The sequence below is a fragment of the Salarias fasciatus genome, chromosome 16 (genome assembly GCF_902148845.1).
Source record: "Salarias fasciatus chromosome 16, fSalaFa1.1, whole genome shotgun sequence".
NCBI classification, from domain to species: Eukaryota; Metazoa; Chordata; class Actinopteri; order Blenniiformes; family Blenniidae; genus Salarias; species Salarias fasciatus.
In genome coordinates, this window is record NC_043760.1 from 19,070,906 (window position 1) to 19,096,353 (window position 25,448).

Genomic DNA, 25,448 nt, shown 5'->3' on the forward strand with positions numbered 1-25,448 from the left:
TAAAAGTCACCCCGCTGCAACATCATGGAAACACAAAGTAACATCTTGGTACGCTGTGGTATTTTACACATGTTCTGTATTTTCGCCAGTGGCATGGACTCAACAGAAGGGAGGTCATTAGATGGAACTGACATGATGGTCGACTATTTCAAGACCTTTAAATAGGACTGATCACTAATGCCCAGAACTCAGACCTAAAAAAGGTCAGCAATGACCCATTTGCTCCAAACTAGCATGTTAGTGTCCCTTCACATACAAACAAACCCTTGCACACACACACGCCCACCCACCCACACACACATACACACACACACACACACACACACACACACACCAATTAACATCAAAGAGAACTCAGGCTTTTCTATTAATAGCAGGACTTGGATTTGAATGTGGAACTTTGCAGCAGAAGCTCATTGCCGAGCTGCTCCCATTTAGCCTGTTGAAGTGGCAGATCGAGGGTCTGGAAATGGGTGTCAGTCCTCCTCTTCTCAGGCATATTGTGTCAGTATTCAGTCAACACGTTTAGACTTCAAGCCATGAGTCTCGCTGCCTCTCTGATCCATGTGTACGTTGGATGAAGTAAGGGTTTGGTGTCATGCATAAATTAGCCATCAGAGGTAATGGCTGCACCGAACAAGTCTTTGGAAGGCTTTTTTGAAGTCCTCATTGAAGATTGTGTAGATGAGTGGGTTGATCAGAGAGTTAAGGTATCCCAACCATGTGAGAAAGTCAGCCATCTCCACTGAAGTACTACACGAACTGCAAGTGTTGACAATCACCTCCTTGACAAAAAATGGCAGCCAACAGATGACAAAGGCCCCGATGATCAACCCCAGTGTGGATGCTGCTTTGCGTTCCCGTGCGCCTGAGATCCGGGGTCCCTGGTACAACTGGCTGCGTCGAGACTCACTCCGAGAGTCGTGCCGGCGAGACTTGTACTGGAAAGTTTTCGAGGCACGTGCACGCTCACGAGGAGGTTCCTCATTCGAGGGATCTGAGACAGACTTCTCTTGGGGGCTAATGGGCTCAGGACTTCGAGGCCCTCCATCGACGTCGCCATCTCCTGTTGGATAGGACGGGATCATGCTCCCATTGGTCATACAGGAGTGACGGCTGGCCCTGCTAGCCTCCCGGCGCATGTAGAGCGTCTGAGCAGCCTTGTAGATCTTATAGTAGAGAATGAGGATGAGCAGCAGGGGGATGTAAAACGCTCCAAATGTGGAATACAAGGTGAAAGTGATGTGATGGTGGGTGATGATGCACTGGTCCTCGTGGTCCGAGTCTCCGCTGTAGTGCCGATACACCATCGGAGGAAGCGAGATGAGGATGGACAGGAGCCACACCAGCGCCACCATCGCTCCGGCTCTGGCCCCCGTGCGTTTGCGAGAGTATTCCACCGCATCGGTGATGGCCCTGTAACGGTCGATGGCGATCGCAGCAAGGTGCAAGATGGAGCAGGTGCAACAGGTGATGTCCACGCTTAACCAGATGGTGCACACCGCCTGGCCCATGACCCAGGTCTCTTTCTGGATGTACATGATGCTGAAGGGCATGACCAGCACGGCCACCAGAAGGTCGGTCGCTGCTAATGAGCAGATGAGGTAGTTGGCCGGGTGGTGCAACTTGCGAGTGACTGCGATGGCCGTGATCACGAGGCAGTTAAAGAACGTGGTCACGACGGTCACCACAGACAATGTTACGGTGAGCAGGACTTTACTGGGAGGGGGCTTGGGGGTCTCAAGTGAGTCGTAGCTGCAGTTGCTTGTGTTGAACACCCCGTCAGTGCAATTGGAGAAATCCATTCTGCAAGAGAAATGGAAAAAGAGCTGGGTCAAAAGAAGCTTTGGGTAGATATATTTTCTAAAACACTATCATCTATCATCTATTCTGGAACTGTTGTTTACAGTGCTTGTTTTAATATGACTGAAGAGTAAGTAGGTTGCTGTAAAATTAATTTCCTGCAATAATTGTCAGATTCGCTCACTTCTTATTTTTCTTTTAAACATTCGTAGCCAATGACTTGACTTTCTGCCCTCCATGCATAAAAGGTATCAATGTGAAAGAAATGTTTCCATTCAAAGAAGTACTTTTAAAGATGATGTTCAAGGTCTAGCAACATTACATGATCTGAAAATCTTGACACTCACAAAAGTTTGCAAAAAAAAAAAAAATTAAAAGCAAATAATTGGAAAGTAAATTTAAATGCTAAAATATCCAAACCTGTCTAGGCTCTAAGGTCTCGCATCCGATTGGTTCAGTGTGCAGCTGAGGGTCTGCTCTGGTCTGTCCTGCCTGCCAGCTCGGCCATCACATCACCTCCGTCACTCATCGACTCCTGGGAGAGAGGAAGAGGAGGAGGAGGAGGGAAATGAGGAGGGAGAGATAGAAAAAAAGAGAGTGAGAGAGGAGTAGGAAAGGTACAGGCAGGAGATTAAAGAGCGAGTTGAAAAAAAAAATAAAGAAGCAAGAAAGTAAAGACACAGTCAAGGACGACTCCACTTACGCAACGTTAAAAATCACTGCAGCTGCAGTGAATAGATCTTCAACAGCTAATGGTTCTATGTCAGTTTGCAATTAAATACATTTAAAATGTACGAATTGCTCCCTGAGCGTGGCTCTTCTTTTCAGCCAATCAACCAAGCTCTACAATGTGACTCCTCCACTTCTAATTATTGTAACCACAGTAATTCAGTCAATTACATTGGTCATTACTGTGATTGAATTGAGGGGTTTTTGATTTTTTTTTTTTTTTTTAATAAAATGACAAGAGTGTTCTTATTTTGATGAGAAAAAAAATGATGGATATATATAATAAAAGCCAAACTGAATTATGAACATGAGAACTTTAATCCATAGATGATCAAACTAATATGTTTAAACTAATATGTTTGATGTTGATGCAGCTTCAAAAATGAAAAATGTCACTAGTAGCTGGTATGTAAAATTCTGTTTACGTTGCTGACGCCAATTTAGCTGCAGCTTCTGTGATGAAATCAAAATGCTGAGATATGAATGTCATTGCAAGCGCTCCTTCACTCCCTGCACCGCTCTGTATCCCGAAGATACGAGTGGAAGCTGTTGCTATAGAAACACAAGAAGTACAGTACTTTTACTTCATGTGGTGATCTCGCGGAGACAGCCAAACTCTGACTGTCGAGTCTCTACGGAGATTGTTCGATTCCCAGGAGGTAGGTCCGGTCCTGTGTGGGTGGGTGGGCGTGCCGGGTGTCAAGGCTACATGCCAACTCGCTGAGATATGAGAGAGTTTCGGTGTGCCAGAGCCCAACACACGGAAAACTGTCTGCTTAGTTTACTACCAAGAACATGAGCGAAACAACGGGATGGTTCATGGATGGATGGGGTATCTGCAAACAGATAATATAAAATATATAAATAATATACAATAAGTTTTAGATTCTTATGTTTTCTGTAATTATATATTGGAAAAATAATTCAATGTTTTTCCAAGAAAGATGGGTCCAGACCTCTTCACGCCTCATCAGGATTTTCACATGTGTTCAAGCACAGAGAAACCTAACTGGAATGATACTGCACCACACACTGAAGAGGTAGCAAGCAAGCAGTGTGAAATGTAGGTGATATCACTGTTATATTTATAAAATATGTAGGTGAATTTTTCCAAGAGAAGTGCAAAGACGATGACGAATACTGATCCACTACTTTATTCAGGGTGTGGGCACTGGCCATCTTTCAGCCAGACTGAGTCACCTGGCTGATCTCTGCCTTCTGTAAACACTGTAGAGAACACAGATCCCACGACTTTATTCAAGACACTGACACAAACAGACCCCGAACTAATATTTTAAAGTAAGTTCAGTGTACACAGAATTTGTGGGTGATATAACTTTTCCTAGTGGACTGTTGACAATGATGGACCTCCAGTTGTAAACAGCATTTCTGGGATGTCAGGACAGGTTCTATAATTGATTTTCAGGCTCAATACAAGAAAATTACTTTCGAAAGGGAAGTTTCTCCAAAAGCTTTAATAAAACTGGCTCTTTGAGAAAAGCTATTATGTTACACCGGCAGAAAAATACATTTATTAAACACATCTAATCCTGAACAAATTGCTTTGCTGCTGTGATGCAAACCTATACTTTTTTGTCTTCATCCTGTGATTTAAGTTTTAAAATATGATAAAACTGGCTTCTTCTGCATTACATTGTAATTCTGCATGCATTCCAGTTTACTCTGGGAAGAGTTTTAAAGAAAAACCAAACAGCGCTTTATATGCAGATTACGTCGTGCATACAGATAAATGATTAATTTCCACTGCACTTCTGCAGTAACCCAAGTTCCCACATTCATGAAACATGAGCTGTGCATCTGCAAATAGTTTTTTTAATGCTTGTGCACAAACGACATATAAATCATCGGGGGGGGTGAGGAGTATGTCTGAACGCTGAAGGCATGCATGTGTGACAGACATAGATGTCAACAGTGCCAGCCAGTCATTACGTGCAACAAAGAAATCATCCGCTTTTGTCTTGAGATGTTCTAAAACACAGGCTTTCTGTTCAAGGCCATCTGAAGATAAGCTCCAGTGTGCGAGCTCAAATCTGCTCGACTCTGATCTGCTTTATTCTTAAAAATCCCAGTGCCTTCGCAAGAATTCAGAAAACTGGAAAAAAACGACTTCATTCACTGACTGATAGCCTCATTGTAGCCTCATTGTTTCAAAATTATACAGTAACTTTTCAGTTTTTGTGTTTCTTTACAGTGTTGCTGCGTAGTTGTCACTATTCACTAATTATCTGTTTGCTATGAAATGGCTGTGATAAGATAAACGCAGCACCAGCACTGCTCAATACTGTAACTTTTAATGGGCTCCATATTAGCAGATTTACTTCACACTGAATAACTGTATACATATTTGAAATTGAAAGAAAATTGAGTTGCGAGGTTATTATGTGACTGTAATATCAAGCTGCAGCAATATTGTATGATAATGCATCTGCGGTCCACAAGCAACATTCAGAATCTGCTGATTACAAAGCGGCTGACAAAGCAGAAATGCGTTAAAATACTTTGTTACCATGCAGTTCAGTTTAATCAAGTCCCAAGCATTCACAGCTCAAACACACATGCAATCATGAAAGCTTCCACAGACGAGCACTTCAGTGTAATTGTATATAGACATTCACTTCGCAATAATTTCCACAGGGCTGGCAAAAAAAAAAAAAAAAAAGCGTCAACCCTCTGACATTTCATCTTTTATTTTTTTTTTTTTCCGCACTCGTGGTCTCCTTGGAGAAGAACAAGGAGGTTACATTTGTCACGCAGACTACAATTTCTAAAACACAAACCGTTTGGCCCAGGCAGGACATCAAGCTGCCAAGTGTTGTTGTGAGGGAGGAGAGTTGTGAAGAAACGGATTGTGTGACTGACATCTCTGGGAAGATGCAAAATAAATGACTAACAGCGGCACCATACAAGGGCACAGCGAACCCCATTCAGCTCCCGTCCTATCTGTCTGTTTATCAGGTTTCATCTGCTGTATCTGTGTTTGGTTGCGGGGCGGTGGGAACTGACAGCATTGGCCAGCATGAAATGCAGCAAGGAGCGTGGCCTGAGGTGATGAAATAGTGATTTATGTGTTGTGGTTTGTTTTTAAGTTATAGAAACAGCATGCAAGAGGGAGACATTAATTTCGTCTTTCTGGGACCAAAATGCACTTTTTCGTAACAGAGTGCATTTCATTTCCAGGAAATAGCACAGAAAGGGAACAGTGCCCGCTGAATGCTTGTGCCAATTTCCCTGTAATATTTCAGCCCTGTTTCATGCAATTCTTATTAATTTTTAATCACAGTTCGACAGCTTAGTGTAATTTATGTAGATTAAAGACTGTCGCTCCCTATTGAGGATTTATACAAAGGTGTTACAGATAAAACCATTTAATGGTGTGTTAATTACCGATGTGTGGCTAATTTCTAAATTGTACTCAGAGTAACCCGCTTTACACAAAAGCATGGCGTCCTCGTTATTCTGCGAGGGCTAAATTGTGTTCATGTCCATTTTGCAGCAGTCCCTGTTGTCACTGGCTGCCCTGCCTCTTTTGTTTTGAGCCTCGCTGTATCATTTCATATGTCTCACAGCTTGAATTTCTTTGCACAAGCCAGTGCACACTATGTCACCATCATCTGTGTCTACCTGCTCCATGTAGATAGAAGTATTAGCTGGAAAGATGCACCCTGAGGTCTGAATTTGATGGAACTGGCTTAAGCACTCAGCAGAGCAGCAGAGCGCATTTTTGTTGATATTGCTGTTGTTTTCATGTTGTATAGAGAAGTTACAAGATGATGAACATGGAAAAAATCCTTTCTAATGTGATCAAGAAACAAATCAAACAGAAGTACTTACAGGTATAAATGTGGTCGAGCTTACCGAGTTAAAATAATAATGAAAACATTACCCTCAACGGTTGTTTTTTTATGTACAATTCTGGCCTGTGGCAACATGTCGTGCTTTAATATTTCAACCGTTCATATTCTCAGTGTGTTCAAGTCTGTTTGTCTTCCCCTTAAAGACCTATACTAGTAACCTATGCAGTATGTGTAGTTTATGTGAAACTGTACACTCCAGCTGAAAATTATGATTTGATTTTGTATGGGCATAAGCTTCTCTGTTGTGCCAAATGAAACTGATTATGATTTATCACTGTACCCTCTCCATGCTGCGATCTGCTTAGCAGCAAGCAAACATTTTACCCTCACAGCTGATGAGCTATAACATGGCAAACTGGAAAGGGTGAGGATTTCAGTGAGTGTGATGAGAGGAAAACTGAATATTGGATAGTTGTGGAGTGTGACAGCAATGACTGACGGGTGGATATCCCTGAGCTCAGTGGTGGACACCAGAAGTAAGGGATGAAGTCAAGCTGAAGAAGCTTGTCCTATCAAGTGTTGTTAGCTGGTGGGACTTCTGAAGCAGCTAACAGATAACAACATTGTGAAAAGTCCTCATTCCTTCTGCCATGTCTTCTGTGGAGGAAGCAGAAGCTGAGGGGTCAGAGGTGGACTCTTCCAGCATCCAAGCCAAACTCACTACGGCAGGGCACCGGGGGTGGATGAGATTTATCCCGAGCACCTTAAGTCTCTGGATGTGCAGGGACTGATACATCTCTGCAACATCACCTGGAGGTTGGGGACAGTACTCTGCCCCGTCTGGATCGACAGAGAGACCCTGCCCGAAGTGGTGGAGTTCAGGTATCTCGGGGAAAGGCAAAGTTCTCAATTTACCAGCCAATCTATGATCCTACCCTCACCTATGGTCATAAGCTCTGGGTCATGACCGAAAGGACAAAATCCCGGATACAACTGGCTGAAATAAGCTACCTCCGGAGGATGGCTGGCCACTCTATAAGAGATAGGGTGAGGAGCTTGGTCACCAGGGAGGAGCTCGGAGCAGAGCCACTACTCCTCCACATCAAGAGAAGCCAGCTGAGGTGGCTCGGACATCTGTTTCAGATGCCTTCTGGACGCCTCCCTAGGGAGCTGTTCCAGGCATATCCCGCTGGGAGGAGACCCCGCGAAAGACTTACAACACGCTGGAGACACTATGTGACTCTCGGCTGACCTGGGAATGCCTCAGGATCCCCCCAGAAGAGTTAGAGAAGTCTCTGGGGACAAGGAAATTTGGGCATCCCTGTGTAGACTGCTGCCCCTGCAACCTAGCTCCGGATAAGGTGGATGGATGGATGGATGGATGGCAATTATCAGCATTTCACACTTAACATTTCACAATGTTTTTGTATTGTGGATGGAAATCAAAGTACACACACACACACACACACACACACACACACACACACACACACACACACACACACACACACACACACGCACACACACACACACACACACACACACACAGGAAGAGAATATAGGTACAAACTCCACAAAGAAGGGAATAAGCCCACCCCAGAGTCAAACCAGGGTCATTCTTGCACGGTGGAAACAGCGCTAACCACGATACCACTGTGCACTGCTCCACAATGACCAAACAAATCCAGTACACAGTTCATGGAGGGTTGATATTCCTTTAAGTACACCAAAAGCACACTTGTTTAAGGCCAATAAGAAAATAAAGGCTAAACACTGTGAAAAAGGCAATGATTTCCACAGAGCAATATATATATATATATATATATATATATATATATATATATATATATATATATATATATATCACAGCTACTGTCTTGTCACCACAACCTTAACCTGTCAATAACAAGCTTACCAACCCATACTCACCAGTGTGACTATTCTAGTTTACCTTCTCATGAGACATTTAGACATTTTTGTGTGCGTTACAGACAATCCCCAAACAGAGCAAGTATTAAGATCCACCTAAGCATTACAACTTTGATTTTGCTAAAGCAGTAAAATGCCAGTCAGTGCAGAGTTTAAAATTATTAGATAACAGAGAGCACTGTCTGATAGTGACAGTTTCTTTGAAAGACTGAATAAGGGCATTCCCTTTCAACCCACTGAGTGCCTTTGAAGACGTCCTGACTGGTACATTTGATCTGCAGTCTTTCGTGTGAAACTGCTGAATCAAAGCACATTGTTTTTGAACACATGAATCCACTGTTTACTTTTATTACACCCCCGAAAGCATTTTCCCATTTCTGACATCGTGGAACACAGTTCTCCACATCTGCTATATGCGCAATATGAGTGAGTGCAAAAATGCACAGTGGTTGAAGGCACTGGCACACAGTTTTCATGAAAATGTGTTTTCCTGTCAACCTCATCTGAAACAGCCCTGAAAACACAAGAGCCCAGTCCCACCAGATACATCCCTGAATACTTGTCCAAATTGCAATGAAAGCAATCATACTATGTAATACACTCTACAGTAGACACTCTGACAGTTACTCAGCTAAAACTAATGCTGCTACATTCAGCAATAAGTACAAGTCCAATCAAGGTTCCGTATGGAGGACTAAAAGGGCCACAATTAAATAAATAAATACATCAATAAATAATTCATTAAATGTGTCATTAATTAATTAAATAGACCATTAATTAATTAAATATGTCATTAAATGTATCATTAATTAATTAAAATTGCAATTCATTTTAAGTAAAAAGCATATATTACCATTTTACTATTTAATTAATTAATTCATGGTCCGCGTGTTGCAGTGGATCATGAATTTATTTTATCTGTCAACCTCGCTCGTCAAAGTCGGTGGGCGGATTCTAACACCTGATTGGTTACCCTACCATCAAGTCAAGGCAAGTCGATTCCAGATAATGGATTGCTGAAGAGCTTGTGAACACATTCCGATACACTGGGTGGCGCTATTCGCCTCTACGTTGGTTTGGATACTCTTTTTGAAACAACAAAGGATTAGGTTGTGAGTAATGCTTGTCATAAATGTTGTGATAAATGCTGTATATAATACAGTGTTATTACTTCCAGCCTCCTGCCCTCCAATACAGCCTTTCAGTTACTGTTTAACTACTTGGAACTGACCTCAGAAGAAAAGCAGCTGATCAGACATTTCTACAAATACAATTATTTCACTGTATGTTTTACTGCCTGCCATACCTGTGTGCCTTTTGTCATCTGTCTGGTCATGTCTTCATGATGACAGTTTTACATCTAATATATACATCTAATATACATTATATAGTTAAACACATAATTAGAACCGCTCATTTCTCTCTTCAGCAAATACATTGATGTGTTACACTGTTAAGCAGAGAGATATTAATCATAAACAGGAGTCTAACAAAGTAAGGAGTTCAAGGAAACTTTATTTAGCAAACTTCAACAGAACCTTCAAGAATAAAAGCAAAAATCAGTTAGAAACATCAGGAAGGTTAAAAAATGACATGTTTTTAAACATTGAACAGTTCTTTCTTTTATTTACCAGGAACAACAACAACAACATGAACGGGTCAATGATAAGGTGGTGATGTGACTCTAGTCTTCAGGGTTCACCAGGGAGAACACCGTTATATTGTTACAGATGCTTCTCCAGGAAAAAGCTCCTTGATGGAGTGAGGAGCTTCAGTCTGGTTCCAGCAGGGTTCTGCTGGACAGTCCTCAGTGTTGTGGATGAGCTGATGAACATCATCTCAGTGATCCACTTCCACACAGGAGCAGGTAGAGGAACCTGGAGCTTTGCTCTCCTGGTCTTCAGGCATTTCTTCATCCTGCTGGAGTCGTTGATGGAGCCACAGACACATCTTTTGCCTAAACAGAGAGTTTTCCCTCCATCATACTGCAGGGTGTTTTTCGACGCCAGAGGAGGTTTACTGAGGTCTATATTGACAACCTGGGGAGTGATGAGGCCCTGGTCCTGCTCAGATCCACCATGAACCAGCTGGTCCTGTCTCCACCAGCTGGGTTCTGCTGGGTGGAGGTGCAGACTCAGACCTGCAGAACCCAGGAGCCTTTATGACTCCAGACTGACAACCTGTTGGAAGTGTAGTGGAGTAAATATTGATTCCACTTGCCAATGCCATCTAATATTGTGCAGTATTATAATTTTCCCACGGTGACCGGATGTGACGTACACTTGGGCCCCTGCAGACTTGGGGTGTTTCACCCCACATAACTTTCTCAGTCTGCTGTGTCCAGCGCCGTGGTAAGTGGTGGAAATGAGATGCTAAACAAATTTAGCACGTTTTCTTTATTGTTAATATTTTCTTTTGTATTTTTAGCATGTTTTCAAACTTCACGTGCGCGACTGTGAGAGTACATGACGACGTGTGTTTTTACCAGAATTAAACGGCGGATCGATGCCAAAGAGATCGAGTGTCCTGGCTGATTCCTTCACAACGCAAGAGAGTACAGAGCCGCTACAGAAGGAAGAGGCTTTATCTCAATATTCAGAAACAAACACGTCCACAGTGAATTCTTAAAATAAGATCACAATTTATCAGTCACAGGAAGCCTCTCTGGTGTCATTCAAAGTCAAGAATCAGGTCTGATACCTTGTATCAGGCCTTCAGATTATGCCTCTTTTATTTTTAGCTTGTTTGGTCACATCCAACCCTGAAGAGGTCCCAAAGTCTCTGAGGAGGACAAAAAAAAAAAAAAAAAAAATCACACACTACCAACTCAATATATTATTCATACGTGCATTAATTGAAGCATGGAAAAACAAACCTCACTCCATCCACATCTGGCTGCAGATCACCACTGATCACCTCTGGACCAGGTTCTGGTTCTTCAGTGGTTCCTTGATTGAAATAGTTCATGGTTTTAGTCTTAATGCACAACATTCACCAGTAGAACCAGTGGAAGACATTTACACACTGAGACTGACCTTTATGGTCAATATTAACATTCAACTCTCCTTTTAAACATTAAAGTTAAATTAAACAGCTTAAAACGTGAACTTTTCCCTCAGCTGAGCAGATTTACTCTGAAACAGATTAAACTGGACCAAGACACCACTGGATTCACACAAAACGATCCATATCCTCTGTTTAACCACAGCGGAGAGTCACAGCCTGCTGCAGCCGACATGAAGCAGCTGAGCACCGGGTCGCCTCGTTAAGCCGTCTGGTCCCCAAATGTCCGAAATTGTCGGAACAAATTTTCAACTAAGCTTGATGTGAAAAGACTGACTCCATATCAACATTCTAAATACCTACATTCTCGCCTAAAACACTGTTAAAACTACATTCTGTTAAAGAATAACGCTAATATTTCATAGTTTTTTTACTCACCGCTGTGTTTAGTTTAGACTTCAGACTTCTTCTACTTCCGGTTTCAAGGCAGACCAAAGCAGTGGATTCGACGAGATTCGCGTTACTCCCGCCCACCGACTTTGACGAGCGAGGTTGACAGATAAAATAAATTCATGATCCACTGCAACATGCGGACCATGAATTAATTAATTAAATAGTAAAATGGTAATATAGGCTTTTTACTTAAAATGAATTGCAATTTTAATTAATTAATGATACATTTAATAGCATATTTAATTAATTAATGGTCTATTTAATTAATTACTGACACATTTAATTAATTATTTAATGATGTATTTATTTATTTAATTGTGGCCCTTTTAGTCCTCCATAGTTCCGAAGTTACAACTATTGATGAAATGAGATGTTTATTGAAGACTGCAGTTTGTGTTTCTATCAAACTGAGCAACAGCCACCTGATTGCAGCTTTCATTATTCAGTCTTTTTCATATATTAGAGTGTGCAAAGAATTGGAGAAATTAGAGAAGCACCTCTGTGCATTATGTGAAAGCATCCCTACACACTTCTGTTATTTGTGCTAAAAGCATAAAAAAGTGGCTATTAAATTATTCAGATCTGTGGTGGTCAATTAACTGTCCATGCATCCATTCTTTAATACCACTTTATTCATGCAGTCCAATCGTGGGGATTGATTTTTTTTTTTTTTTTTTAAATCTTACACACACATTGGTTTATTTTAGATCTGTGATGCATGGAACTTTGTGCATTTCACTATTGTGCTTATTTTCACACAAGCATTTTCAAAATAAGAAATCTTACACTGAATGATTTTCTTATTCAAGCAAAAAGATGTGTGAAATAATTCGATGTTAAAACTCACTTATTGTATTTTATCATGATTTAATGCTCCATTAAAGCACTTATTTAACTGATGCACACAGTAAGTCAGATTCTATTAAAAATACATTTGGCAAGGGTTTCCTTAATAGTCTATACAGCAACTTTCAGACATTAATTACTTTGGCTATAAACTGCAATACATGAGCACAAAAACACAACTTCACTGTGTGTAATGCATACCTTTGATTCAGTGCCATATGTTTCATTAAAAGTCAACTTAACAAATGAAGATTAATGGAGGAATCGAGGAGAACGGGGAACTGTTCATCCAATTTATCACTGGAGAAAACGTAACCATAACAAACTACATTTAAAATTAATACTGATTCTGGATCAGTGGGAGTGAGGGAGATATCACATGTGGTAGAAACAGAGTTTCAGAGAGCAAAATACTTTACAAAAGTTCATTTAGAACAAGAGGCATGCCAAACACCTTCATTTATTTTCCTTTTCAAACTGAAAAAAACACCTTATCTGTTGTAACCAGATGGAGTTTTAATCACTTCATTACCTCTTGGTTAAATCTCCTGTGCCAATGCAGCAGTCACACAAACAACCCAGCAGATCAAAATCATTTAACTCAAAAGTATTTTCAGTAAAGTTTGGATTATTAAAAGTTAGACTTTGTTTTTTAAACAGAATAACTGTTCTGTTTTGTTTTTCGTAGAATGGCAAAAGCAATATTTCTTGATTTTTTTTATCTTAAACTATTATATAACTATAGATAAGCTGCTGGAAATGTGAATTTCTCTTGGAGATCAATAAAGTATCTATCTATCTATCTAGTTTTTCTTTTTCTACATTTTCTTTTTCAACATTACTTCAAATGAAGCATTTTAGCTAAGTGAAAATAATTGACTAATTTAATGAGAACCTGAATATATGATGAAGACATAAAAGAAGGAAAATTTTCTTCACTGTAATATGTAGTCTTAGTCATGAAAATAAAGTCAATGCTGGATGTGTACTATCACTAGCCATAAGGTAAAAAATAGTTTTTAGCTTTGTAGGTTGAACAGATTTAAAGCCTTCATATAATAGTTACTGTATTGATAAGATATTATTCTTTTTTATTCTATTCCACTCGATTGGATTGAAATATAAGATTTTCTTAAAATGCTGATTCCATTGAAGTGCTATTAAATTTAAATGCAACCTTTCCTATTCCCTCAAAGAAGCTGAGAAATATTTGTTTTTTTTCCCCAAAATTAAGTTATTTGTACCAAGTATTAAATGTCTTTTTCGTAGACACAATCCATTTCATTACCACAGCATATTGTCAGTTTTTAAACACACACAAAGCAGTGTTGATACAATTTAAGAAAAATTATACAGAAGGATGAACAATATCACATTTTATTCCTATGTAATAATAATGTTATATATGTTTTTAATTTTAAATTCAATTTTGAGATAAAGTGTCTTGTAAGACATCCATTCTCAGAGATAAATTATCAAGCATCTGACACTTGTGCTGTCCTAATAAATACAGACCCTGTTTTCCTTCTGCCATCAAGGGAATCAGGAAGGAAAAGAAGCTGTTTTCTTTCCACAATGTAGAGTTAAAAAGCCACATGGTGTCTACTCAATAGTAAAAACAGAATCGCTGCTTAATTTCAGATTAATACTGGCATCTTCGCCATCTTGCTTAGGGTTACCTTTGACCCATCTAAGATGGCGATTTGAAACCCAGCACAGCCAATCCTGTCCTGTTTTCTCTGACACCACGCCCTTACGCAAGTTAAGCCCCTCCCACAAGAATGTGCGACGAACGCCCCTCGACCAATCACGGTTAGAGCCTCATGGGCTCTTCTGATTGGTCAAAGATACCTGGAGCTGTCGAGATTCCTTTTCAGCTCAGAACAGAGACAGATGGAAACGCTGCGCCTTCGCGGTGGTGCAATTATGCTACACTCCTAAAGGATTATCAATGGATACTCTAACATTTAATCCAAAGAAAACACGGAAAAAATAGCATTGACTAGCAAAATCCTGCCTACAGCACCTTTTAATTTTAATTTAATTAAGTTGTTTAAATTTCTTTAATCAATTGGTCATTATGCCCACTAATGGTTTTGATCAAGTGGAATTGTGTTGTCTTCATCTATCAGGAATTTAACTTCCACTTGATGTTGAATTAAAAAGATTATAAAATGTCAGCTGAAGGAGACAAGCAGGTTAAATGAGCATAATGTTCTATTCAATTCAATTCAATTCAATTCGATTTTACTTCTATAGCATCACACGGAAGACGGTAATTTCAAAGAGCCCAAACATCCACATGAGCAAGCAGACGACGGTGGAAAGGAGAAACTCCCTGAGCAGGAAGAAACCTGCAGAGCCAGGCTCAGAGGTGGAGACTTTCTGCTGTTCTGGTTGGCTTTATTGGAGAGAAGGATGGAGAAGGACAGGATGGACAGATTGTGGGGAGAGATTGAAACCTAGATTAAGGTTTAACTTTTTCTGATTCCTATAATCTCTGAAGAGGTGGTTTATGTTATATTGAACCAAGTTCAAATCCAGTACTTGTGATATTTTTAAATTGTCTCTGTTAAAGTGAGACTAAGCAACACTGAAGGAAACACAAAGAAATATTTCCAAAGTATCAAAACCAAAAATTGGAAGACCCCCGATCACATTTCAGGACACCAATCAAAGCTTCTTCTCTAAAACTAAATTCAGAAAAAGGCTCAAGGAAGCGACTGATGAAAACGGTTTGCATGTAAAACAATGCCAAATCATGTATTCAATATGTGTAGCAATCATGAGCAAGCATATTCAGTATTGAATTTTCTCAACTACCAAAGCGATTCACAACATGTTCTGCTGTTGAGAGACTCCTCCATGTTTAATAGTGCGGCGTCTGATGGACAGAGGTTGAGCAGAACGTTTTGGCTGCACTTTCTCTGCCCTCCAGCCAAACGCATTCAAAGAGCAGCATCTCCGAATGTCCGACCAAGGGCAAAACTTTTTTTAATTGTCATCTGTTAGTCCAGCGATAAAGAGTGACCATTATATTATGTTTAACTAAGTGTAGGATTGATTAGATTAGACAGCATGAAATTTCATGTGCACTGTTCACCCTCAGGCTGACTTTGGCAGCTTGATGCTTTGTGTGTGTGTGTGTGTGTGTGTGTGTGTGTGTGTGTGTGTGTGTGTGTGTGTGTGTTTTTAAATGTGGTGCAACTGTGTAGCCAAACATTGATGAGCTGCAGTAAATCCACACTCTGATAGGGATATCGCTGACTTTCTAATGAAACTGAAACCGAAAATAAAGATTTCTATTCCACAGAAATAAACCAATATGAACAAATGGGCTTCCCATACAAATATCTTAAAAGAAACATAACATGAAGGAACCTTTAGAAGTCTGAGTGTGTGAACCACCGGAAAAGAACATCTGTGACTACGTTTACATGCACTCAATATTCGGGTTATTGTCAATATTCCGGTTTCTGAATCATTTGGAATAACCCGTTTACATGCTTAAACAGACAGAGTTACTCCTGTTTACATGATCAGGGATATCCCCATTCAAACCGCGGAGCACAGACGACGCCATGACTGCATTTGCACTTTATGCCACTGGGTGTGCTGTTTGCATGTTCAACCTTATTTTACAAAGACACCACAGAAGAAGAAGGGCGCTGTAGCCGCTGCAGGCTCTCTCTGCATGTTGTTAGAAAAAAAGTAAGCCAGCGAGACGTGGTAATATGTTTAATAATGCGATGCACCGTTTTTTTTCAGTAAAAGAGAAGAACTGAACTATAGTTTTGGCACATTTTATTTACTTAGTAGCAGTTAAACTGTGTCAAAAGTAGTTCCTGGACTCAAATGACCGAGATTCCTTGTGGGTAGAACATGCGCAGAGCAGTATTTCATGTCCGTTTAGACCGGGATATTCCGATGCGCGTTTACATGACCAGAAATTCAGGTTAGAAAAGGAGTAACCCAGGGGTAATATTCAGGTTTTTAAAAACCGGAATATGAGCATATTCAGGTTTTTGCACGTGTTTACATGGCTGTGCGCAACCGGGTTATTGCCAATATTCTGGTTAAGAAAGGGTTATTGCTTGCATGTAAACGCACCCAGTCAACTTTCAGCAAAAGATCACTCCGTGACCTGAATAATATATTTTTAAAAAAAAAGCTAATTTAATATGATACCGCTCTGCCATCCATTTTTTCAGCCATGCTTTGTGATATTAATGATGCTAAACCAATAAAAATGTCACAGCTTATCAAGGTAGTCATCGTCTTCTTTTCATAGCACCGTCCAGGCACACTGCCTCGCAGTAACTTGGAAGTACCTTAAATGAATATCAAAATTGTGTTTCAGATCAATAAAAAAACAAAAGAAGCAAGACCAGTGTTAAAGCCTTATATACATTGCATTTAAAAAGCAATAAAAGACTGACTGTTGAATTTAATAAGCTGTGCATTTGAACGCACTTATTTTCAGGGTGACTGTAGGCGGATTTAGTGTTTGTCTTGATGTGATGATTGAAATCTGAGGGTGAGTTCAGAGGGTAAATGTTAAAATCACAAGAGTCTAAAAACACACAATGAAGAAAACAAGTGCAGAAGGACTGTGAGACAATAATTTGCCCTTCATGCAGCAGTTACTGCATCAACAATATCTCAAATGGCCGTCCAGGCTTTCATGGAAGTGACGGTGATTTTGTTGTTGTGGCGTTCAACAACAGTTCCAAACATCTCGGCGATCAAGCAGTTGCTACCTTGAAGACCTTTTGAGCTTTTAAGTCAGCTGTGACGAATGAGTGGCTGGCAGCTTCATTGTTAAAGTGAGTCTGAACACAAAGTCAAACCGCAGCATATGACCTTGTCCTGATAACAGAGCACCAAAACACCACTCAGTGCAGTTACTGCACTTGGATTTTGCAGTGCATCTCGTTGCAGATATGGCCAATCTAAAGATGTCGTAGGAAAATCAAGCGGTGAAACAACAAAAAATGTATCAAGATTGAGGAGCAGATAGAGCAATGGAGCACGTTTGAATGATGAGAAAGCAGGAGTGTGACAAAAAAAAAAAAAAAAAAAAAAAACGCAGATACTGTAATTAGCATTTGTATAGCAGCACCCCGATGTGACAATCCTGCAACGCTTAGCGATAACTAATCTCTTACGGCAGCTCCAAGCATCTGCAGTGAGTGCACAGGCAGAGCACGTGCAAGTTAGCAGATAGGTGGGTAGGACATAGGCCCAGGCAGATAGGGCATGTTTGCACCATCTCCCTCTTTTGGTACGACGCAGGGCCGCAGCTTATCGGACACGTTTTGCATATACTGACGCTTTTCAGATACAAGTAACCTTTTATCTTGGATATGAGCGCAAAACATATATATATATGATGCAGTCAAGCACGTCTGCATCATGAATCTTTACCTATATTTAGAATAAACACAATTATCTCCTGACATAATCCGCCGCATGGAATTTATTTAAGTGCACCTCATTCGTAGTTCCTCAACCCAGCAGGAGCTAATATTATCAGCTTGTGTTCCTTTGTCTCCACTAGAGTTACCTTGTAATGGAAATGGATTGAGCATAAGCAGAGAAGCGAATGAGTGAACTAATGGGAAAACCAATAATTGTGCGGAAATGCAATTTTTATGATAGATCTGGTCCATATTCACAACCGCAGGAAAGCATTGATACTCTAATAAAAATAATCTAAAGTTTTGCTGACAAGTGACAGTGAAAACCGATGACAGGTTTTCAAATGCACACATTAAAGGAGACTGATAACAGAAGTTATTGCATTTGCATCACACAGCTATATCATATTAATACAGCCGATTGAGTTCAATAAAGCAGAATCTGAATGCATCGGGCATGATAAGGAAATTAATTTCTGAACAAATAAGAGTTCCTGGAGAAAAATATTAAATATGCAAAATGCATATTACTTTGTAATTAACATTTCTTTTCCCAGTGAAACCATGCTTATAATTTAGGCTCCAGCTCGGAAATTAAATACCATATGTCCTCCTATTCTGCAGTATCCCTGCCTTCATTTGCTGCATACTGTAGGTTGTGTGTGACACAACAGAACATAGCATGAATATTGCACGAAATGTGGCAAGGCTGATGAAATGGGGCTACGTGGATTTTGATGTCTAGTAATTCACTTGTTTGGAGTTGGAACACGTCCAAGTGCCTTATATATAAATCTGAGATTCTCCTGTCTGAATTGATGTATACCATCACTATGTATTTATATGATTAATGCATTGTTTCATGGTGTTTGAGGCAGAACTTTGTGTTTACCCCTCAATCAGGGAGTTTCTGTTACAAAGGATTTTTTTTTTTGCTCATTGAATATAGATCAACGATTCTTAAATGCATTTAAAGGGCAAACAACAATACCAACACAACCCCCATAACGCCGTCTTGTCATAACAGTATCCATACATTTGACTAAACCACTATTTTTTGAATATTGAGCCCTAATTGGCTGCACGATGGAACAGTGATTAGCGCTCTCGCCTCACAGCAGAAAGGTCCGGGTTAAAATATCAGCCGGGGCTTTACGTGTGTGGATTCTTCCAGGCACTCCGGTTTTCCTCCCACAGAGCAAACACATGCATGTGAGGTTAATTGCTGACCCTGAAATTGCCCTCAGGTGTGAATGAGAGTGTGTGTGAGGCTGTTTCTCTCTCTTGGCGTTTGAGCTGTCCGGGGTGTTTCCCGTCTTCATCCATAGTTTGCTGAATAGATGGATCAAGCTTGATTTTCTTTATTATGCAATTTTTGGTGCAGGAAAAGGAGAAACGTATAAAAAAGAACAGAGCCACTGACTTGTTTTGTCAAAGGTAAAGTCTGAATTAAGATTTATTGCAAAGTAAGCAAAAATTCTAAACGTCTTGTCTTCTGCAAATATTTCAATATCCTAATAGAATAGCTGTTGCACGGGGGATACGTCTTACTCATCTGTTGATACAGGGAAGCAAAGCTCCAGAAAAGGGAAGTGTAATTGCATTATTTAATTTGATATCCTGCTGACTCAAGCTGCATGTTCTTCACAGCTGGAAACAGACGAATGATTACAACCGTCAAGGTGAGAGAAAACGCTCTGAGTGCAGCAGCACTCCGCTTCACAGGAGAACGACAGCTGCAGGGGTTGATGAATTACAAATTACCAATTGATATACTTCATCAGAAGATGTTCAAATTTCTTGCTTTCAAATCGGATTCTTCAGTATTAGACTCATGAAGAAACTCCCTCCTTCTCTCATGTCTAACTCTCCTGATTGCATTGCCCCTTGAAAGTGGTGAATTTCTAGGTGGGAAATCATTGCTTTTGTGGAATATCAGAGCTCACTGTAACAGCCTCTGGACAAAACATGACGCAACAACATACACCATATTACTTGTTTTGTAGTTGTTGTTCTTCAAAAAGCTTCACTGTAACAAGAAAATGCAAACAAAGATCAAATAGAAAACTGAATCTGTGCCGTACATGACACAGATCCGGAGAGTACAATATAGAAAATAAAAATAAAGATGTGCACTTATGCATGATATTGATTGCTCCTTTGTTTTCCTTTTACAGATACTGACCTCAATTGTTTTCAGAACTGCAAAATCATTTCAGTTTAGTAAATGATATGAGGGCTGTACATTCACCAGCATCTGGGAATACGGTCACTGTGCGCTGAATTCTGATTCAACGCCACATAATGCATGGAAATAAGAAAGGCAGTATATTACAAAGGTCTGTAACTAATTTGACAAGACTCACAACATAAAAAACAGAATATATTCACCTATCGAGCAATATCCAGCTGATGATTTAAAATGACATTGTTTTTAGAAGGTGTATTGACTTTTCATTTTCTTCCTTTTTACATTAGGAGTTCTCAGAGTGGATTATTTTTCTTCTGTTGCTGTCCTGTCTCAGTGCATCCATTAATCTTGTCTTCTTCTCTTGTCTGGCAGCTCCATCTTCAGCATCCTTGTCCGACATATTGATCATCTCGACTACATACATGAACTATATCAACCTCGTCTCTCAATTTCCCATCAAACCTTCCAACATGATCTGTTCCTCTACTCAGTCTGAATCCTGAAAACGTCCTCCTCAGCTCTGAAACCTCCAGTGCATTTTTGTCAGAGTCACCATCTGTAAACCATACAACACAGGTGGTTTAAGTTCCAACCTGTAGCTGATGAACGTCTCCATCCAGTTCACTCTGCTTTTACTCTTCTTCACCTTCCACCGGTCAGGATGGTTGATCCAAAATGATTGAACTCTTCTTTTTTACCTCTCCTTACACTGATGAGGGGGATTAAAAGTGCCAAGGTTGCAATCCTTCAAGATAGTCACGGACTAATAGTGGCATATCCAGCTCTAAAAACCTAAATCAGTCAATATGAGTCGCGATCGGTCTTTGAAAATTTAATTTAAGTTTAACTACGGTGCTTGGCAAAGTTGCAAAATGTGCCTCAAGTCATCTGTGAAATAAAGCTACGTCAGTTCCTTCTGTATCTCCTATCAATGCCTCCGACTTTGTAATGCAGAGATGTGATCAGGACTCTGTGTTAACGACACCATGGCCAATTATTCTTTATGGCCCCGGATCGCTGTTCACAGCCATTGTAATACTGCAGATTAAGATTAAGATTTTCCCTGCAGGTGCCCTTCTACGTAATTCTGAATTCTGGAGAAGAAATTCTGATAATAGAATAAGTGGAGGATAAATTTTATATTTATCTGAATAAACTGCATTTTTTAAATTTCTTGGAAATACAAGCAGGGTAAATTAAAACATAATTATGCATAAGGTGTATTTCTAACACTAATCAGCAATTTAAAGGATGAATTGAATTCAGAAATCAGATTATCTGAAATCACTTCCTTTCTGGATGTGCTGGAGCCTCACTGTGAATGGACATCAGGAATGTAATGTATTTCACTGCTTCAGCAATCTCAAGGTACTTTTCCACCGTCAGTCACATACATCCACTCACACAGCGATGGTGATGGCTGCAATACAAGGTTCTCCATTCCCACTGGGTGCAAATCGGGGTTCACTGTCTTATTCAAGGACGAATCAAGAATAGAAATGGTGAAATGTGCAATTTGACTGCCAACCTTGGGATTAGACTTGCTCTATCAATTGAACCATAGTAGGAAATCAACTGTATACACAGATACACAACTGTGAACGTCTCTATATGTATATAACCTTTCAGACAAATATTATTTCACCTGTGTGGAATCTTCAACAAAGATCTTCATCTCACCTTGAGTAACAATTTCACAACGTAAAGCTTGTGCTTCCTATTGTTATACTAAAAGGGCTTGAATGCGTGAAGCAGGTTCTCCACAACACTGGCAAGAAATATTCTGACATTCAAGAGTGAAGACAAACAGGATGAACTGGGACTGCTCAGGTATCTGCTTTCATTTTATATTTTGATATGTGTAATCATTTGTTTTAATTATCGTCATTATTGCTAAAACGTAATTCATCTCTGCAGTACTTTTCAAACATGAGGCTAAAACTGCACCAGCATCTTAGATCACTATTAATTTCCTGCTGGCGGGCCACTTCCAGCCCACAAACCCTTATTCTGCCTCTGATTTCATATGAAAAACAATGTACAATTGTGCATGTATGTATTTTATATAACAAATCTTTCATGTTCAACAGAAATCAAACAGACAAACGTTCAGTCCATAAATATACTGGCAAATGAAGAAATACGTTTTGTTAAGCTGATTTTTATAATTGTTAGCCAAATTCAAGGCCAAAAAAAAAGTCTTCCTTGCAAATAAGGGAGTGAAAAGTGCCATCAGAACAACAGAATAACATCCAGAGGCTTTGCTATCAAGGCAGTGGATTTCCAGACCACTTTTTGTCACCTGCAATTATTGTCATCAGAATGAGTTTATACTCTATCAGCACTCCTTTCCCCCCATGTGGAGTGATATAAATGGGTCTAAAAGCTCAGGGAACAGCATCAGATAGAGGTACCAAATTTGTGCCTCTTTTAAACACACAAAGAGAGAGAGAGAGAGAGAGAGACAGAGAGAGAGAGACGACAGTATATTATCTTCCAGGGACACTTGCATTATTTTCTCGACTTTCTCTCACCTCAACCATTACTGCTATTTGTATGAAGTTCACCCAAATGCCAACCTGAGCCTAACCCGAACCTGTGTCACCTTAAGAAAACAGCCTCTGAGCCAACCTCTCCAACACACGGCATGAACCCTCATTGTCATTTCTGATCACACTTCACAGTCAAAATAGACAGAGAAGTGCTGCACACAAGAAGCAGTAACACTCATCGCTATGGCACAGCTCACAAACACACACCGTCATCGACAAATACTCATGTAATATTATCCCGCCTGCATCTACAAACCTCCTACACATACAAAGTTAACAGCTTTGAAAGTAGCTGGTGAGGGCTGCTGGGGTCACGGCAAATCCTCATGGGATGAGTAATGGGCAAGAGCTGCACAATCAGATGTGGGTTTTTTTCAAACAATCTCATACATGTGAATCAGTTGAGGAACTAGAATTGTGTGCATCTCTTTTGCAACATCAGATCGAGAACTCCTCATTCATCAAGCATTCAGAAAAAAAAAAAAAAACAGAACGACAAGCAAATGGACTTAATGGACCTTTTAAGTGGAAGTTTTTACAATCCAAACTGAAAATAAATATGGGGAAAAGTCAGTGTCAGGTTTGTATTCCAACCTGTGGTTGTCTTAATGAGCATCACTCATTGTTTTTAAAAAGTAAATGACTTTCAATGCCGGCCTCTGACCTGACCTCAGCACCTGCATGGACCCCTAATTCAATAAGGTGATTATCAAGCATATTAACTACACATGTTTTTTTTTTAATCAGATCAAGACAGGACTACATCCATGCACCTCCCATTTGGCTTCTCCCAGTCTTCATCAGCCACATGCCACTGGTGTGAAATGCTGCGCTGTTGTGTTTCCTTTTTTATTGCTTCATTGTACATTGTACTGTCTCAATTTGAAGTTACTGTGTTGCTTTTAAGTTATTGCCCTGTGTCTCATCGTGAAGTACTTTAGTCACCCCCACTGGGCTGTGAAAAGCAATACATAAACTTTGATTGATTGATTAGCTTAGATCGTTGACCTTTTCCCACACAATCAGGAAATCAATCAATCCTTATTTATATGGCACCTTTCACACAGTTAAAAGCAACACACAATGCTTTACAGCACTTTCAAATATACAGAAATAAACCACAAAATAAGCGAAAATGTTTGTACCTGTGAAAAAGGAACTGCTCACCTCAACATTAGCATAAATATAAAAGGACACAGCAGAGCGAAAGTCATCTTTGTGTTTATGAAACACAAGGTTGAATCTGACTGGATGAAATAAGGCTGGCTTTGTGTTATCCGATCAAGCGACAAAGGCAGCAATTCTAATATCAGCTTTCGTAGACGTCAAGCTTGCAATAAAGTTATGGGATTAGTGATTTGTTGCAGATTCTATTTTATTGGCTATTTTACATGAAGGCATATGCTGTATGTAGGCAGTGCCCTGCAGCTAATTCCATCGGACAAATTGATTTTTTTTTTTTTTTTTTTTTTGCCAGCCTAGCAACAGATTCAAACATGGTGATGTTAGTTGGCCGCCTAGTCTGTAGTTCAAAACCTGCAGAGAGATGCAGCCTTTCTGTAGTGCTACACAGCCTGAGCAGCTCTTCGCAGCGATGTGTTTTTATGAAGCATATCAGCACTTGATGGACGAGGAATGATCGGCAGAATGCAAATGAGAGAGAAGGACATAAATCACTGTCAGCTGTGTGGACACGCGAAAATATTTCCAGGCAACAGTTGACACTTGTTGATAAAAACATGACCACTTATTTTACAGTCATCACCGCGACTGCGCCCTCAACGCAAGTGCTAATTTGTAAACAAAACAGTGACCCGCTGATAAAAACACCAAAGTTGTTTTCTTGCCAGACTCGACGTACTGCTTCACACCACGAAACTGACTAATCTTTCAGAGAATCACTTCTGATACAGGGAAGAGACGTGCATCGTCTCACCGACAGAGGCTGCCCATCTGAAAATACTTCTATAATTCCAGGCAGCATGGAAAAATACAAAACAACATCTTCCCATTTGGAGGACTTTGAAGGCAAGCTGAACAAACACACTGATAGCTGATTTTGGGAGTGACACAAAACTATTATATATATATTGTTGGTGCCAATTTATCCATTTGGAAATGCAGAAATAGACGGAATATATGGGGGGGAAAAAAAGACCATTTACAATATCTTTTTCCCTCGCAGGGTACTGGAACCTGTCCCAGCTGATACAGAGCGAAAGACCAATGACTAATCAGTTCATCACAAGGCCGATCACAGCTTTACACGTGGAACTCGTGATCACCAGCGAGTCTGACAAATACATGCAGCCAGAGGAAGAACATGCAAATTCCACACAGAAGGAATACAACCAGTATTCACTTCTATGGAGACCTCTAGTGGTCAAAGCTGTAAAATTAAAATGGATAAAACAGTAACATATGGCAACATATCTCAGATTAGGAATTCCCAATGTAAATAAACTGTTTAGTTCTAAAAAACTACACAAGTGGCTCAGTGGACATGCAGGCTGCCACACTGGTCCCTCTCTCCAACCTGGCAAACAGCCTCAACCCCGGCGAGTGCATTACGCCCTCCAACACCAAGATGAGTGAGATGCTCTTTACTCAGTGTAATGGACATTAAAACCTCTAGGTGATGCTAGTGGGGATTTAGCTTCTCTCTTCCATTAAGACTCAATTATATGTAAGACGCCATGGGGAGAGG

The 25,448-nt window shown here is 40.1% G+C and overlaps 1 protein-coding gene across 1 annotated transcript in view; it reads right to left on the reverse strand.

The window, feature by feature from the left end:
• Positions 1–317: 317 nt before the first annotated feature.
• LOC115403707 (5-hydroxytryptamine receptor 1F-like) overlaps positions 318–25,448 on the reverse strand; it is a 31,830-nt gene continuing 6,699 nt past the window's right edge. The window contains exons 2-3 of the mRNA XM_030112688.1: positions 2,224–2,338; positions 318–1,806 (exon numbers count right to left, since the gene is read on the reverse strand). Of these exons, the coding sequence (XP_029968548.1) occupies positions 615–1,805 (1,191 nt within the window). The 5' untranslated portion in view covers position 1,806; positions 2,224–2,338 and the 3' untranslated portion in view covers positions 318–614. The remainder of the gene's footprint in view (positions 1,807–2,223; positions 2,339–25,448) is intronic.